The sequence below is a fragment of the Lepidochelys kempii genome, chromosome 3 (assembly GCF_965140285.1).
Source record: "Lepidochelys kempii isolate rLepKem1 chromosome 3, rLepKem1.hap1, whole genome shotgun sequence".
Lineage (NCBI taxonomy): Eukaryota > Metazoa > Chordata > Testudines > Cheloniidae > Lepidochelys > Lepidochelys kempii.
This window is the reverse complement of record NC_136382.1, coordinates 208797607-208810002: the sequence shown is the minus strand read 5'-3', so window position 1 is coordinate 208810002 and position 12396 is coordinate 208797607. Positions and strand designations below refer to the sequence as shown.

The 12396-nt window shown below is 60.8% G+C and overlaps 1 protein-coding gene across 3 annotated transcripts in view; it reads left to right on the top strand.

Moving 5' to 3' along the window:
- SRF (serum response factor) overlaps nucleotides 1-12396 on the top strand; it is a 37417-nt gene that overhangs the window by 12700 nt on the left and 12321 nt on the right. The window contains exons 3-5 of one of the 3 annotated variants that reach the window (XM_073339836.2): nucleotides 5384-5645; nucleotides 5978-6157; nucleotides 9190-9309. In XM_073339836.2, the coding sequence (XP_073195937.2) occupies nucleotides 5384-5645; nucleotides 5978-6157; nucleotides 9190-9309 (562 nt within the window). The remainder of the gene's footprint in view (nucleotides 1-5383; nucleotides 5646-5977; nucleotides 6158-9189; nucleotides 9310-12396) is intronic. The other 2 variants (XM_073339838.2, XM_073339837.2) reach the window with 2 other exon arrangements.

Genomic DNA, 12396 nt, shown 5'->3' with positions numbered 1-12396 from the left:
GGGGCTGCGAGCAGGCCTGAGAACCTCCCCCGAGTCCTGCATGCAAACATGTCACGGGTGGCCGTCCAGGAATCCCTGGCCGCAGGTGGGTTGGGAAGTGTCCCCAGGTTAGTTCCCCTGGCTGTTAGCAATGGGCGTCATGTCTCTGGCCTGCTCTCCACTCTGGCATGCAGCCTGTGCCCTGCAGCGACCTGCAGCATGGCATGTGGTGCATGCAGGGGGCAGGTGCTGGGCGGGCTGGACCATCTCTCCTGGGGCACTGTCCAGCATGGTGCCCCAGGCAGAGCATTTGATCCCTGCAGCAGTGGCAGGCAGCTGGTGACCGTGCTGGGGCTCGGCCTGGCCGGGGCGTGGGCGGCCTGGCCGGGTGCTTAGCCCAGCAGGGCCTGCATGGTGAAGCTGCTGAGGTCTGACCTCACACAGACAGCCCTCTGCCAAGGGTGGGAGGCACCTGTGGGGGCCTGCTCCTCACTGATGTGGCCAGAGACCAGCTTGGTGCCTTGAGCTACGCAGGCCCCCGCAGGTGCCTCCCACCCTTGGCAGAGGGCTGTCTGTGCGCAGGTCCTGGTGCAGCTCAGTGGCAGGAGATTTGGCTTGATTCAGCCGCGCCTGATGCCGGCACACCCCACTGCACGGTCACCTGGGGCAGACAGTAGCACTGAGCTCTGCCTTGGCCCTTCTCCTCCCCCCATAGCTCTGTCCCTCTGGGCTTGGCTCAGCTTGCCACGGGGCCCCCCTTCCTCTCCTGCAGCCTGGCGCCCGCCAGCGAGGGCTGCGCTGGGGTATGTGTGGGCAGAAGGCTCCTGGTCACTGCCTGCCCAAGGGAAGGACACTGGCCTAGGGGACAGTACAGCTGCACCGCCAGGGAGGGTAGGCAGCTGGGAGTGGGAGGTGGCGTGAGCCTCCCTGCTCTTGTCACCCCCTGACAGAGCGGGCAGCTGCCGCCAGGGGCAGGGAGGCAGCCCCCCATCCCAGCCAGCCCCCTGCGAGGGCTGGGTCAGCCTGCGGGTTCCCTTAGAGCAGGTGGGAGCTGAGCGCTCTGGCCTGATCCCTCCTGGGCCTGGCAGGGGCAAGCCAGCCGTCTCATGTCTGTCCAGGCCAGGCTGCCAGTACCCCATAACTTCTCTGGGCCTCTAGCCCCACCTGCTCAGTGGGCATGACAGCCCTCTCCTGCCCCACGGGGTTAGGAGGGGAAATAAGGTAACGGTTGTGAGGCCTGATAATTCCCTGCTAGCTAGGGCTCTCCTTCACCCTGCCCTGGGAAAGGGGGCACGGGGGTGGGGGGTGCTGAGCCTACTGCAAATGGGTGTGGGATGTGACCCTCCTTGCCCCGCTGTCCCTGACCTGAGTGCATGTTGCCCCCCGGGGACCCTGCCGCAGACCAGGGCAGGCACACTCCAGCTGGGAGCTCCCGCAGCGCTCCCCGTGCGGGGGTGCCTGGGAGGCTCGCTAGCCATTGCTCCAGGCTCTGTGTCAGCAGCTGGCGGGGCTCCCCTGAGGGATGGGCCTGGCCTGGGAGAGCTGTAAGCTGGCTGTGGAGAGCAAGGGGGCAGAGAAGAGGCCTCTGGGTGAGCCCCAGGGGAGGGAGCTGATGGTTTCCTGGTTCTCTGCTGCTCTGGGGGGAGGTTGGCTCCCTGTGGTGGTGAGTGGGGCCAGGACAGGCCTGGCCCCCTTCCTCCTGCTCTGGCCGGCCAGGCGCCACTTGTGTGCTGACAAAGGGAACAGCTGCAGTGGCCGAGGGGCTGGAATGTGGCTGGGCAGCAGGTGTGGGGGAGAGGCCGGACATCCCGGAAGTGGCATTGGTTTGGGGTGGCCCCTCCCTTGCTTTGCAACTGACCTGGGACTCACATCTCTCACCTGCCGTGTGGGGACGTCAGATCTTGGATCTCCGGCGCCCCTTCTCCGGGACACTTCCAGAGCGCCCTGCTGGCAGGCGGGCCGTGCCCGGCACACGGCTGTGGGAGCCTTCCCGGAGACACAAGGACAAGCTGGCCCCTTCCTCTGTAGCGTGGGGGTTCTGCTCACTTGCCAAAATGACCTGGGTAGAGCTCACTTAGATGTCTCCCCTCCATTTCAGCGGGCAGGGGCCATGGCGCACCTGGGTCCCTCCTGTTCTCTGCCAGGGGCACGTGCCGGGTTCTAGGCAGGTCAGGCTGGCACGAGGAGTTGCTGCTTCCTTCTGGCCTTGGATTCCATGATTCTCCAGTGCGGCAGGGACCTCAGGGTGATTGTGCAGAGCTCTGCCCCCCTCAGAATAACATGGGGCCTGGCCCATTGCTCATTCATCCCTGGTTGCTCCAAACAGCCCCAGCTGCTGCCCGGTTCCCCTGCTGCGTGGGTTGTTGACGTGCAGCATGCTGCCAGTGGGCCAAGGCGCCCCGCCCAGGTGGAGAGTGAGCCTAGGGCATGGGGGCTGCTCTAACTTGAGCTGTTCTGCTGTGGGCCCCCAGGGGCTGTGCATCTGCTGGGGTAGGTGGCGTGCAGCACATGCCAGCTGTGTGCGCCGGGGACTGCAGCGGGGGTGGAGGAGCCAGGGACGCTCCCTGCAGAAGGTGGCGGGAGGCGCATGGGTTGTGAAGGGAAGGGTTTGGAGTTCGCACCGGAAGTTGATCTGTGTGCACGGGGCTGGAATGCTAGCTGCAGTGGCAGGCTCTTAGCAAAGCAGGGAACCTGCCCCCAGAGCCTTGTATGGCCCCCTACCTCTCTTTGGAAATAAATTTGCTTGGCCCCTGGATTCCCCTGCCCAAGAGGGCTGGGAACCACTGACCTGTGCCCAGCTGGGGTCTCTGCAGAGCTGGCTTTTGGGGGTGGGGGCTGCCTTGGCCCGGATTCCCCTCAATCCCCTGCTGCCCACTGCAGGTGCTGTGTGGGAATGAGGCTGCCCAGGCCAGCCGGGACAGCCCTGCCCCAGGGAGCTGCCAGGCTGGGCAGGGGGACACCTGGGCTTGCCAGCCCCAATGGGTCAAAATCCTGAGGCCAGCCCCTCCCGCTTGAGACTCCAAATAATAAACGTTGAGTTCTCTCACTTTGCCCTCTGGTGGGGGGGTGTGTGTAAGGGAATCAGTGGCATGCTTGCGGGGGGGGGGGGGGGCACTGGCAGCTCTGTGTGGGCACGCTTGCTGGGGGGGCACTGGCAGGGGGTGGGGGCGCTGGCAGCTCTGTGTGCACGCGTAATGTCTATACACTACCATAAGTCTAGGTTACGAGGACTCGAGTCAGCTGACCCATGTCAGGGAGCCCTGGGCTTGAGCATCTGCCCTGCATTTGAACCCCGGTGAAGGATTTTCTGGCCTGTGCTTGGACCTAGGGCTCCTCGTGTCCACACTGCCGGGCCTGGGCCTGAGTGAAACCCACCGTATCCCCAGTGCCTAGCACCCCCCCATCCCCCGCCCCGTCCACTCCTGCCCTAGGAGTGTGGGGCAGCATGGACAAACTCTGCTCCCCACCCTGGTCCTCGCCCATAGGTGCGGCTGCTGCTCCCACTCTGGAGTCCAGCTGCCGTGTGCCGAGCTGCTCTGGGGGCTGTCGCGGCCGCGGGGCTGTGCTGAGGAGCCCTGGGCTCTGGCCCGCTGGCAGGACCATGTCCAGGGGCTCCATGGGGAGGATAACCAGGACACAAGTCTCCAGGGCCGTCCAACTATTCAAATGAAACTTGGCAACTCTCAGTGTTTTGAAACAAGGGAGGGGCTGGTGGGCTGGGTTTTTTGTTTTGTTTTTGGGTTTTTTGGTCCGTTTGTTTCGAAGTTTAGTTTCGGAGAGAAAACACACCTCTTTCCTCTTCTTCCCCGCCCAGCCTTGGGCGCTGCAGAGCGGTGACGTACATCCCCACGGCTTGGGGTGCAGTGTGCCCTGCCTCTGCCGCATCCCAGGAGACAGACGGGTAGGGGATCCCCAGAAGACGGTGGGGGAGTTTTGGGGCTGGCTCCCTCTCACTGCCCTGACAGAGCAGAGTGGGGACCGAGCCCGGGGGGGCTGAGATGTGCCATGGGAACGGGTGGCGGGGCAGCCTACCAGGTGGCGTGAGTTGTGGGCGTTGCTGACAGCGAGCGCCCGGGGGGGTGTGATACCCAGGGTGCACTGCTGTCAGCGTCAGGCAGTGGGGACAGCCCGCCCAGCCAGCTGCTATTGAATCGCTGGCTGATCCCCTGGGAGTATCAGCAGCAGCAGGGTGGGCTGGGTGGCTGGGGTCACTCTCTCTTGCCCTCCCAGTGAGGGGCTGGGGCCAGTGACTTTCCGTGAGTGTCGCGTGCCCCCACTCCCAGCCCCTACACGTGGGGACAGGAGACTGCCGCTGAGATAATGGAAAGTGAATTTGCCTGGCTCCTCTCCGTTATCACATGCTCGTTCTAATTCCGACTGCAGGGAATCTCAGTGCCCTGGCAAGCGGGGATCTGCCACCCAGCCCTCCCCTCCCCTGGGGGAGACAGGCAGGGCGCTCTGGATTGGCTGGGCCTGTCCAAAATGGGCTGCCTTCCCTTTTTTAGCCGTTAGGCAGGCTGTGAATTCCTGCTTTTTGGCAGCATGACAGGCTGGCCGCAGCACGTGGGAGCTCTGGGTCCGCCAGGCTGCCCTCGCTGTGCTGTCCTCCAAACACAAGCTCTGTAATCCTTGGCAGCTGGGTGGCGCTGTCAGCCCGGGGAAGCTGGCGCCCTGAGGGCTGGGGCCCCCACTGGCGTGTGGCTCGCTGCTCCTCCCGACCTGTGCACAGGGTGGTTTGTTCCGGAGCAAGCTGTGACCCATGCTGGGGCCAAGGCAGACAGACAGGATCTCTTTCTGCCCAGCGTGGGCCCCTGTCAGGTCTGGCTAATTTCTGTCCCCATCTTTGGTGCAGCTGATCTCAAGGTTCCTGTGTAGCAGTGATTCCTTTGCCTCCTGCCCAGGGCTGGCCCCCTGTCCGTCCCTTGTACTGAGTGGTCACGCATCTCTGGAACAAGAGCAGGATAGTTGGTGTTTCCTTTGAGTGTGGTTTGGTTGGTGGGTGATATGGCCACTAAGTACCCGGCCATAGAACAAAGCTGGGTGTGGGGGGAGAACCCTGTGCGTGCTGAGGCGGGGTGTGCCCGGAGCCCCGGGGGTATGCCCAGAGCAGCAGGGTGTGGCAGCATAGTGTGGATTTTTGGTTTCAGGGAGTTTGGTCCAATCCCCAGTTCTCACATGGGCCTGCCCCTGGCTCCCAGCAGCTCCCTTTACTTGCTAGCCTGCGTAGCCCCTCACCCAGGGGTTTGGCCGATCCTCAACATCTGGTTGGAGGTGGGGTGTGGATGGGGCTCAAGACCTGGTTTGGTTTGGGGGTTTAGCAGAGCCCTGAGGTCTGATTGGGGGTGAGGCACGGATGGGGCCCAGGACCCGGTTTGGCTCTCCCTCACCTGCCCCTCTCTTGTAGGACTCGCTGAAGCCTGCGTTCACAGTTACCAATTTGCCGGGGACGACGTCGACCATCCAGACCGTGCCCACCACCTCCACGTCCATGCAGGTCAGCAGTGGCCCCTCCTTCCCGATCACCAACTACCTAGCGCCAGTCTCTGCCAGCGTCAGCCCCAACACCGTCACCAGCGCCAATGGGACAGTGCTCAAAACCACGGGCACCAGTGCCGTGGCCTCCGGAGGGCTCATGCAGCTCCCCGGCGGCTTCACTCTCATGCCAGGTGAGTGCACGCCAGGGGTGGGAGGCTCTCGGGGACTGGCACCAGGCTGATGGGTTGTGGGTGAAGTGAACAGGGCTGCCTTGCCCACAGCGATGCTGGCTGGGCCTGCTCTCTGCCCGCTATCCCTGCTGCCAGGCCCTTGCCCCAGGGGCGAGCGGGGATGGGCTCTTGCTGCCTCCATGCCTGTGGTGGGGAGTGCAGGGATCCAAGCTGGGTCCGTGCGGCTGTGTCTAGGCCTGCCCCTGGGAGGAAGCTCAGCACAAGCTCTGGGGCTGGAGGAGGTGAAAAGAGCTGATCGTGATGAAGCCTTTCTTTCCCCCTCCTTTCGGCAGGTGCTTCGCTCCCTCCTGGGACCCCTACCATTCCTCTCACTCAGTTACAGTCGCACTCGCTGGCCCTCTCCAGCCAGCAGGGCCAGGCGGCCGCGGGCACAGCTGGACAGCTGCAGCAGGCACAGCAGACAGTCTTCCGCTTCCCTGCCACAGCCGGAGGGCAGATTGTGTCTCTGACAGGTCAGCGCTCGCTTCTCCTCGGCTTTCTCGTGGGAGGGGGGAGGCATGGCCCATGCCAGGCTGAAGGGCAGTGCTTGCCTGCTGGCTGGCAGGGGGGCAGTAGCCTAGACCAGGGCGGCGCGGGCTGCAGGGACGCTGCAGTCCGTGCTGAATTGATCCGTCCAGCTGGGCTCACACCGCTCTGCAAGGCCTCCCCAGGCAGGGGGCTGGGCACAGCCCCCTAGCTGGAGGGGGGCGTCAGCCAGGCAGACTGTGCATGCTGAGTTTGACCGTGGAGACGGGGCCCTGGCAGCTGTGGAAGTTGGTGCAGGAGGAAGGGTGTCTCGGCAGATTGCTGGCCACCCAGGTGCCTCTCTCCAGCCTTGGCGGCGGAGCTGTGTTGATTTTGGGGAGCTGGGAGCTGTGGAGGGGAAGCCAATTGTCTCACTGGGGTGACTGAACCCTTTTAAAAAGAACAGAGGCAGCTGCCCCAACAAAGCGGTGTTACAGGAGGTGATCTGCTAATAGGGCGTCAGGCTAGAGGCAGTGGAGGGTCCCTGAACTCCTCCCAGCAGGTAATAGAGACGAGGCAGGGTCCGAAGTGGAGCAGGAATATACTGAGGGTTACAGAGCAGTGAGTCCCCAGAGCCCACTGGACATGCATGGAGATTGGTCTCGTTCCAGATCAGCAGCCGAGAGCAGAAGGTTCTGGAACCTACCGGGCAGGGGCAGAAGGAGCTCCCCGGCTGGGCGCTGGAGTTGAGGAGTTCAAACTGGCAATAGGGTTTACTTGTCACCAGCCGGGGGGATTCGCCATTAGGAGTCAAGGTGGGGCGTCCAGCTAAAAGCCATGCTCCAGTGTCCGGGTGGGATGCAGGAATGCCCGGGCGATGTCCTCGGGCCTGGGCTGTGTGTTTACAGTTGTCCTTTGAGCTGGTCTAGCACCTCTGTGCTTTGAAACAGGGACAAGGGAGTAGTCCAGGGGCTGGAGAGGTGCCTTTTGCTGCCCCTGTGACCATTTGCCCAGATTCAGTGGAGTTGTAGTTCTCTGAAAATTCCCCTTTGCACATGCTCCGGACAGATTTGTTAGAGGCTCAGCAGCAACCATCTCCAAACACTCTGTCTGCTCTGAACATGCTCCAGCCCCAGGCCACAGGCTGAGCCGGGCTTTCCCTGGAATTGCTGGGGACCAGACTGAGCAGAGCCGGTCTCTCCTGTGCCCTCAGTGCCCCCCCGCTGGTGCCCGGGAAGTCCGGAGAGGGAAGAGGAAGCAATGGCATTGCATTGACCCACATGCAATTGGGGGAGGATGGGAATAGAGCAGGATAGGAGGAGAAGGGGACATGCGTAGAAATGGTGGGGCAGGGACAGGAAGGGTCTGTGCCCACATGAGCGCACGTCCCTCCAGAGCCTGGTACCGAGCCCAGGATCCCTAAGTCCCATCACTCCTCTGCTGTCAGCCCCGCTGGCAAAGCGTGACTCTCCCTGGCGTAGAAGATAGCTTCAGTTACTCCGTGTGCTGGAGGTCTGTGCTGTGGATCAAAGGTTCTACCCCTGGAGATGACCCAGGCAGGGCTCAGCGAGGTTCCTGTTTGTTTGCTTTTTAAAAACACTGGAAGTCACATAAAACCCGGCGTGAAAAGAATGGGAGCAAAGCAGAGTCGCGCTCTCCAGCCCTGCCGAGTGCACTGCTGCACGTGCTGTGTGGGGCCACACATCGAATGATGAGGACACAAGGAAATCATGAATCGATTCACCCCTTCCCAGGACGCACAAGGGCCGAGTTCAAGTTGCGTAGGCAGCTGGAGAGCTGGCATTTCCCAGCGTCTTGACTTGGCAAGCGGAACGTTCTGCCAGGGTTGGTGTGTGCAAGGGGCCATGTGTGTCCTCGTGGTTCCAGGTAGAAGCCAGTTGCTAACTGGCAGGGTTCAGAACATCCATACCTGCCCGTTTTTGGTGTCCTGCCCTCTCTCTGGACTAGCTGGTCCTGGCTCGTGTCAGAGATGGGACCCTGGGCTGCTCTGAGCCGGCCTGGTGACTGCTGTGCTCTGTGTGTATCTTGCACAAACCGCACATGGTTCCTTTGGGGCCCAGCAGGTTAGACTGGAGGCCTTGTGCTGTGTCACACGGCTGCTCCCAAGAGCATCGGGCATCTCCTTTAGCATCCGGAGGAGCTACAGAGAGAGCCGGCTTCGTAGCTCTGTCCGCCTCACGTCCAGGGCTGCAGCGAGCTTCCCCCATTGGAGCGCAGAGAGCCTGGAGGAGGCTGGCTGCGTGAGGCTCGCCTGTGGCCCTCGCCTGGCTTAGATCGGATGTGGCACCTGCATGTTGTTCGGCTAGCATGTCTCTGGGTGGTGGGTTTCGGCTCCAGCTCAGCACACCCCGGGCTGTGGCCCGTGGCAGGAGGTTCCTAGCCCCACCCCAGCTCGTTTCCTGATTGAGGCAGGGGATGGGATTGCTGCCATGGGGGCCTGGACCAGGAGCCTTTGAGGTAGCCTAGTGAGTAGAGTCCCAGTTGAGTTCCAAAGTTGTGAGTTCCAAATCCTGCCAGGGTGGGCATGGCAGGGGGCAGAACACACGGCTGCTGGCTAGGCTCCCCCTTGGCCTCTCTGTTGTCTGGGGTAGGCAAGGGCTGCATGCCAAGTGGGGAGGGCCGTGAAGGAGAGGCCCTGACACACCCCGTCTGCGCGGCTGGCTGCAGGCTGTAATGCCTTGGGGGGTCGCTGACATCAGTCTCCAAGGCTGCTGAGCCCAGCCAGGGAGCGGGCAGAAATCCAGTCAGGAGGTCCGGCCTTTCCTCCAGCGGGCGGGCAGGCGCCATCAGGTGCATGCAGAGAGCAGCCTCTGCCACACCCCGTCTGGGGGCAGGTCTCCTCCCTTTACCGTGTGAACATGCAGCGGGCCACCGAGTGGGGCCTAAATGCTCTGCTCCCCTTTCCTCCTGCCCTGGGCCTGCGGGTGCAGTGGGGCGGGGGTGTGGCGCGGGGCTGGCAGGTCCCTGCGTTGCCTTTGGGTGGCAGCGGGCGGTGAAGGGCTCTCCTCTCTCCTCCCAGGGGGCACCGTGACGCAGCAGGTTCCTGTGCAGGCCATCCAGGTGCATCAGGCCCCACAGCAAACGTCTCCATCCAGCGACAGCAGCACCGACCTTGTCCAGACCTCTTCCAGTGGAACAGGTAACCTGCTCCTCGGCGGCTGGCTCGCTGCCCCCGGCCACTAGGCCTGGCTGTGGCTCCCTAGCCATGGAGGGCTGGTCTGCACCTTTCTCAGGGTGTCAGGAAGTATGTCACAAAAAGTGTTGTAGCCAATACGAGGGAGTTCTTTATTATTCTTTGTCCTAACACAGAGAGGTACTGATCACAGAACTAAAAAGGAAGGGTCTCTTAAGTCCAAGTGATCGTCACTTAATCATATTTATAATGTGCAAGCAGAATAAAATACAGACCAGTAATATATATTCTGGGTGCTTTAAAAGAACCAATTTTACAAAGCTGTTTACGATCCACATCAGCTGGTTGGAAGAATTTTATTGGACCCATGTGAATGATCATTGGGAATCATTTAAGAACATATTACTAGATGCCCAAAAAGTCTCCGTTCTTTTTCAAGTGCTTGTTCATGTCCATTCCAATCAGGTGTGTGCATGCCACATGCACGACAGCTGGAAGATTTTTCCCCTAGCAGCATCCGTAGGGTCGGCCTGGGCGCCCCCTGGAGTCACGCCTTCATGGCGCCCAATATAGGGCCCTGCTGAACCCCCACCCTCTCAGTTCCTTCTTACCACCGGTGACGGCTAGCTGGAATGTCCCTCGCTCTTGTTTCTGCAAGTGCCTTTAGCAGTGAACTATATACAAAATACCACAGTAGTTTTTGTCTTAAGGTAGTAGTAAGCTAAGTTTTCATTTTAGAGGTTTCCCCCACTGCCGGGGCATGCCTCGGTTGCTGGGGTTCAAACTATGTGAAGTCTGCAGAAAGTTGATGCCAAAAAGTGACTCACACACTTCTTGTTTGAAGTGCCTTGGCGAGAGTCCCCGAAAGGACAAGTGCCGCGTTTGTAAAGGGTTTTGGCCAAGGACCCTTAAGGATTGCGAGCAGAGACTGAGGCTTAGCCTCGTGCAGGCAGCCCTCTGCCCGCAATCTGATCTCCGCCCGTGATCGGCGGAGCCTCTGCTCAGCGCGCCGGCTCCTAGAAAGGAGACTAAGGACTCCCGACACCAACACGGTGCTGAACAGAAGACTCTTGGCAGGTGCTGATCTGTATCCCCAATGCCCCAGAAATGAGAGGTGAGGGGTGCTGCCCCCCTTCTAAGCCTAAGGAGACAGTGGCAGGGAGACCTCAGCCTACTTCGGGCCCAGCGCCTCCCAGGGGCTCGTCGACTCCTGCCCCACAAGGGGTCCAGTCGAGTCTGGCCCACTATGTCATGGCTGGGACATTCAACCGCCCTCTACTCCGGAGACTTTTGAGGCGGCACGGGACCTTATTCGCCTGACGGCTTCGCCTTCCCCAAGGAGGGACGAGGCACCGGTGTCAGCCAGGCCACCTGTTCCATCTAGGGGCAAGCCAGCGATGATGTCACGCTGGTCCCCATCTCTGGCGCACCACTCGCCGGCTCCGACCACCCATGGGTGGTGGTGGGGGGAACCACATCAGTCCCCAGAGGCCTGGCACCGCTCTTCGGCACCAGCCAGTATCGCTCCTCCGTGGTCTACTTTTTCGGAGTCTGAGGCAGAGTCCTATCACTCAGACAGGTCCAGCAGCAGGAGGTCTAGATCTAGGTGACCCTGCCAGCCCCCTTCGGCGCCGTGGGCACCTCAATGGCAACCACCAACTCAGTGGCCCTTTCGAACTCCCGGGGCCTATCGTCAGGCCCAGGGTCCAAGCCAGGCATCGAGATCCAGATTGGCATCAATCACAATGGCATCTGTCCCCCCCTTTGCAGCAAATGGCACTGGGTCTATCTCCAGCGACAAATCCCGCACTCCTGCCTGCCACTTTGAGCTCCTCACTGACGATCCCAGCGCCATCGGCACACCAGCCCCACGAGCACTGCGACCCCCTGGGTGACAAGGGCAGTGACCAGGGCCATGGGCCGGTGTTTTCATCCTCGTCCTCCCCAGATGAGGCTGTTGCGGGCATGTCAAGGGTCCCAGCCTTGGAGGGCAGTAGGGTCCTGCAACGTTCTGGGCCACCTGCACAACAACCGTGGAGATCCAGACAGAGGAGGTGGTCGGGGATGCGGATCCCATGGTGGACGTCCTCGCCCCCTCTGGACCCTTGCGTATCATGCTGCCACTTATTAAAACTATAAATGAAACCACAAATGCTTTGTGGCAGACTCCAGCCTCCTTGCCTCCCACAGCGAGGAGAAATGAAAAACACTATTTCGTCCCCTCCAAGGGGTATGAGTACTTGTACATTCACCTTCCACCCAACTCCCTGGTGGTGAGTGCTGTGAACCAAAGGGAGCGCCAGGGGTTCCAGGGACCCTCCCCTAAAAACCAGGAGGCCAAAAAGCTTGACTTATTCAGGAGGAAAGTCTACTCCACCAGTGGTCTGCAGCTCCAGATTGCACAATAACAGGCCATTGTAAGCAGATCCTCCTTTTAAAACCTGCGGAGTGATGGCCAAGTCTGTCGAGCTGATGCCACCAGACTCCCGTTCCAAATTTAAGGCCTTGGTGGAGGAAGGCAAATTCATTTCTAGGCCCTCCTTGCAGGCGGCTCTTGAGGGTGTGGATGGTGCTGCCTTTACCATGGCTATGGGGGTGGCCATGAGGAGGTCCTCTTGGCTTCAGGTCTCTGGACTACCTCATGAAGTCCAACAGACCATCCAGGACCTACCCTTTGAAGATCAGGCATTGTTTTCTGAAAAGACAGACTGCACCGTTTAAAAGACTCGAGGGCTACCCTCAAGTCCCTGGGTATACACATCCACCACACAACTCAGGCATTTAAGGATGCAACCTCCTCCATGATTTTATCAGCAAAACTGACAGGATGGCTCCCAGAGGAGGAATAAGAGTGGCAGGAAGAGGCCACACCCATCCTTAGGCCAGGGCTCTGGCCAGACCAAGCCTTCTGGGGGCCAGAAACAGGCCTTTTGGAGGTGCGCACAAGGACAGCTTACCAGATCAAGAACTGGATCTACCCCACCTTACTTTCTCTTCCCGACTATTCCCTTTCTACCGTGCATGGTCCCGTATCACTTCAGACCACTGAGTGCGCCACACAGTAGAAAGGGGATACTCTGTCCAATTCTGTGC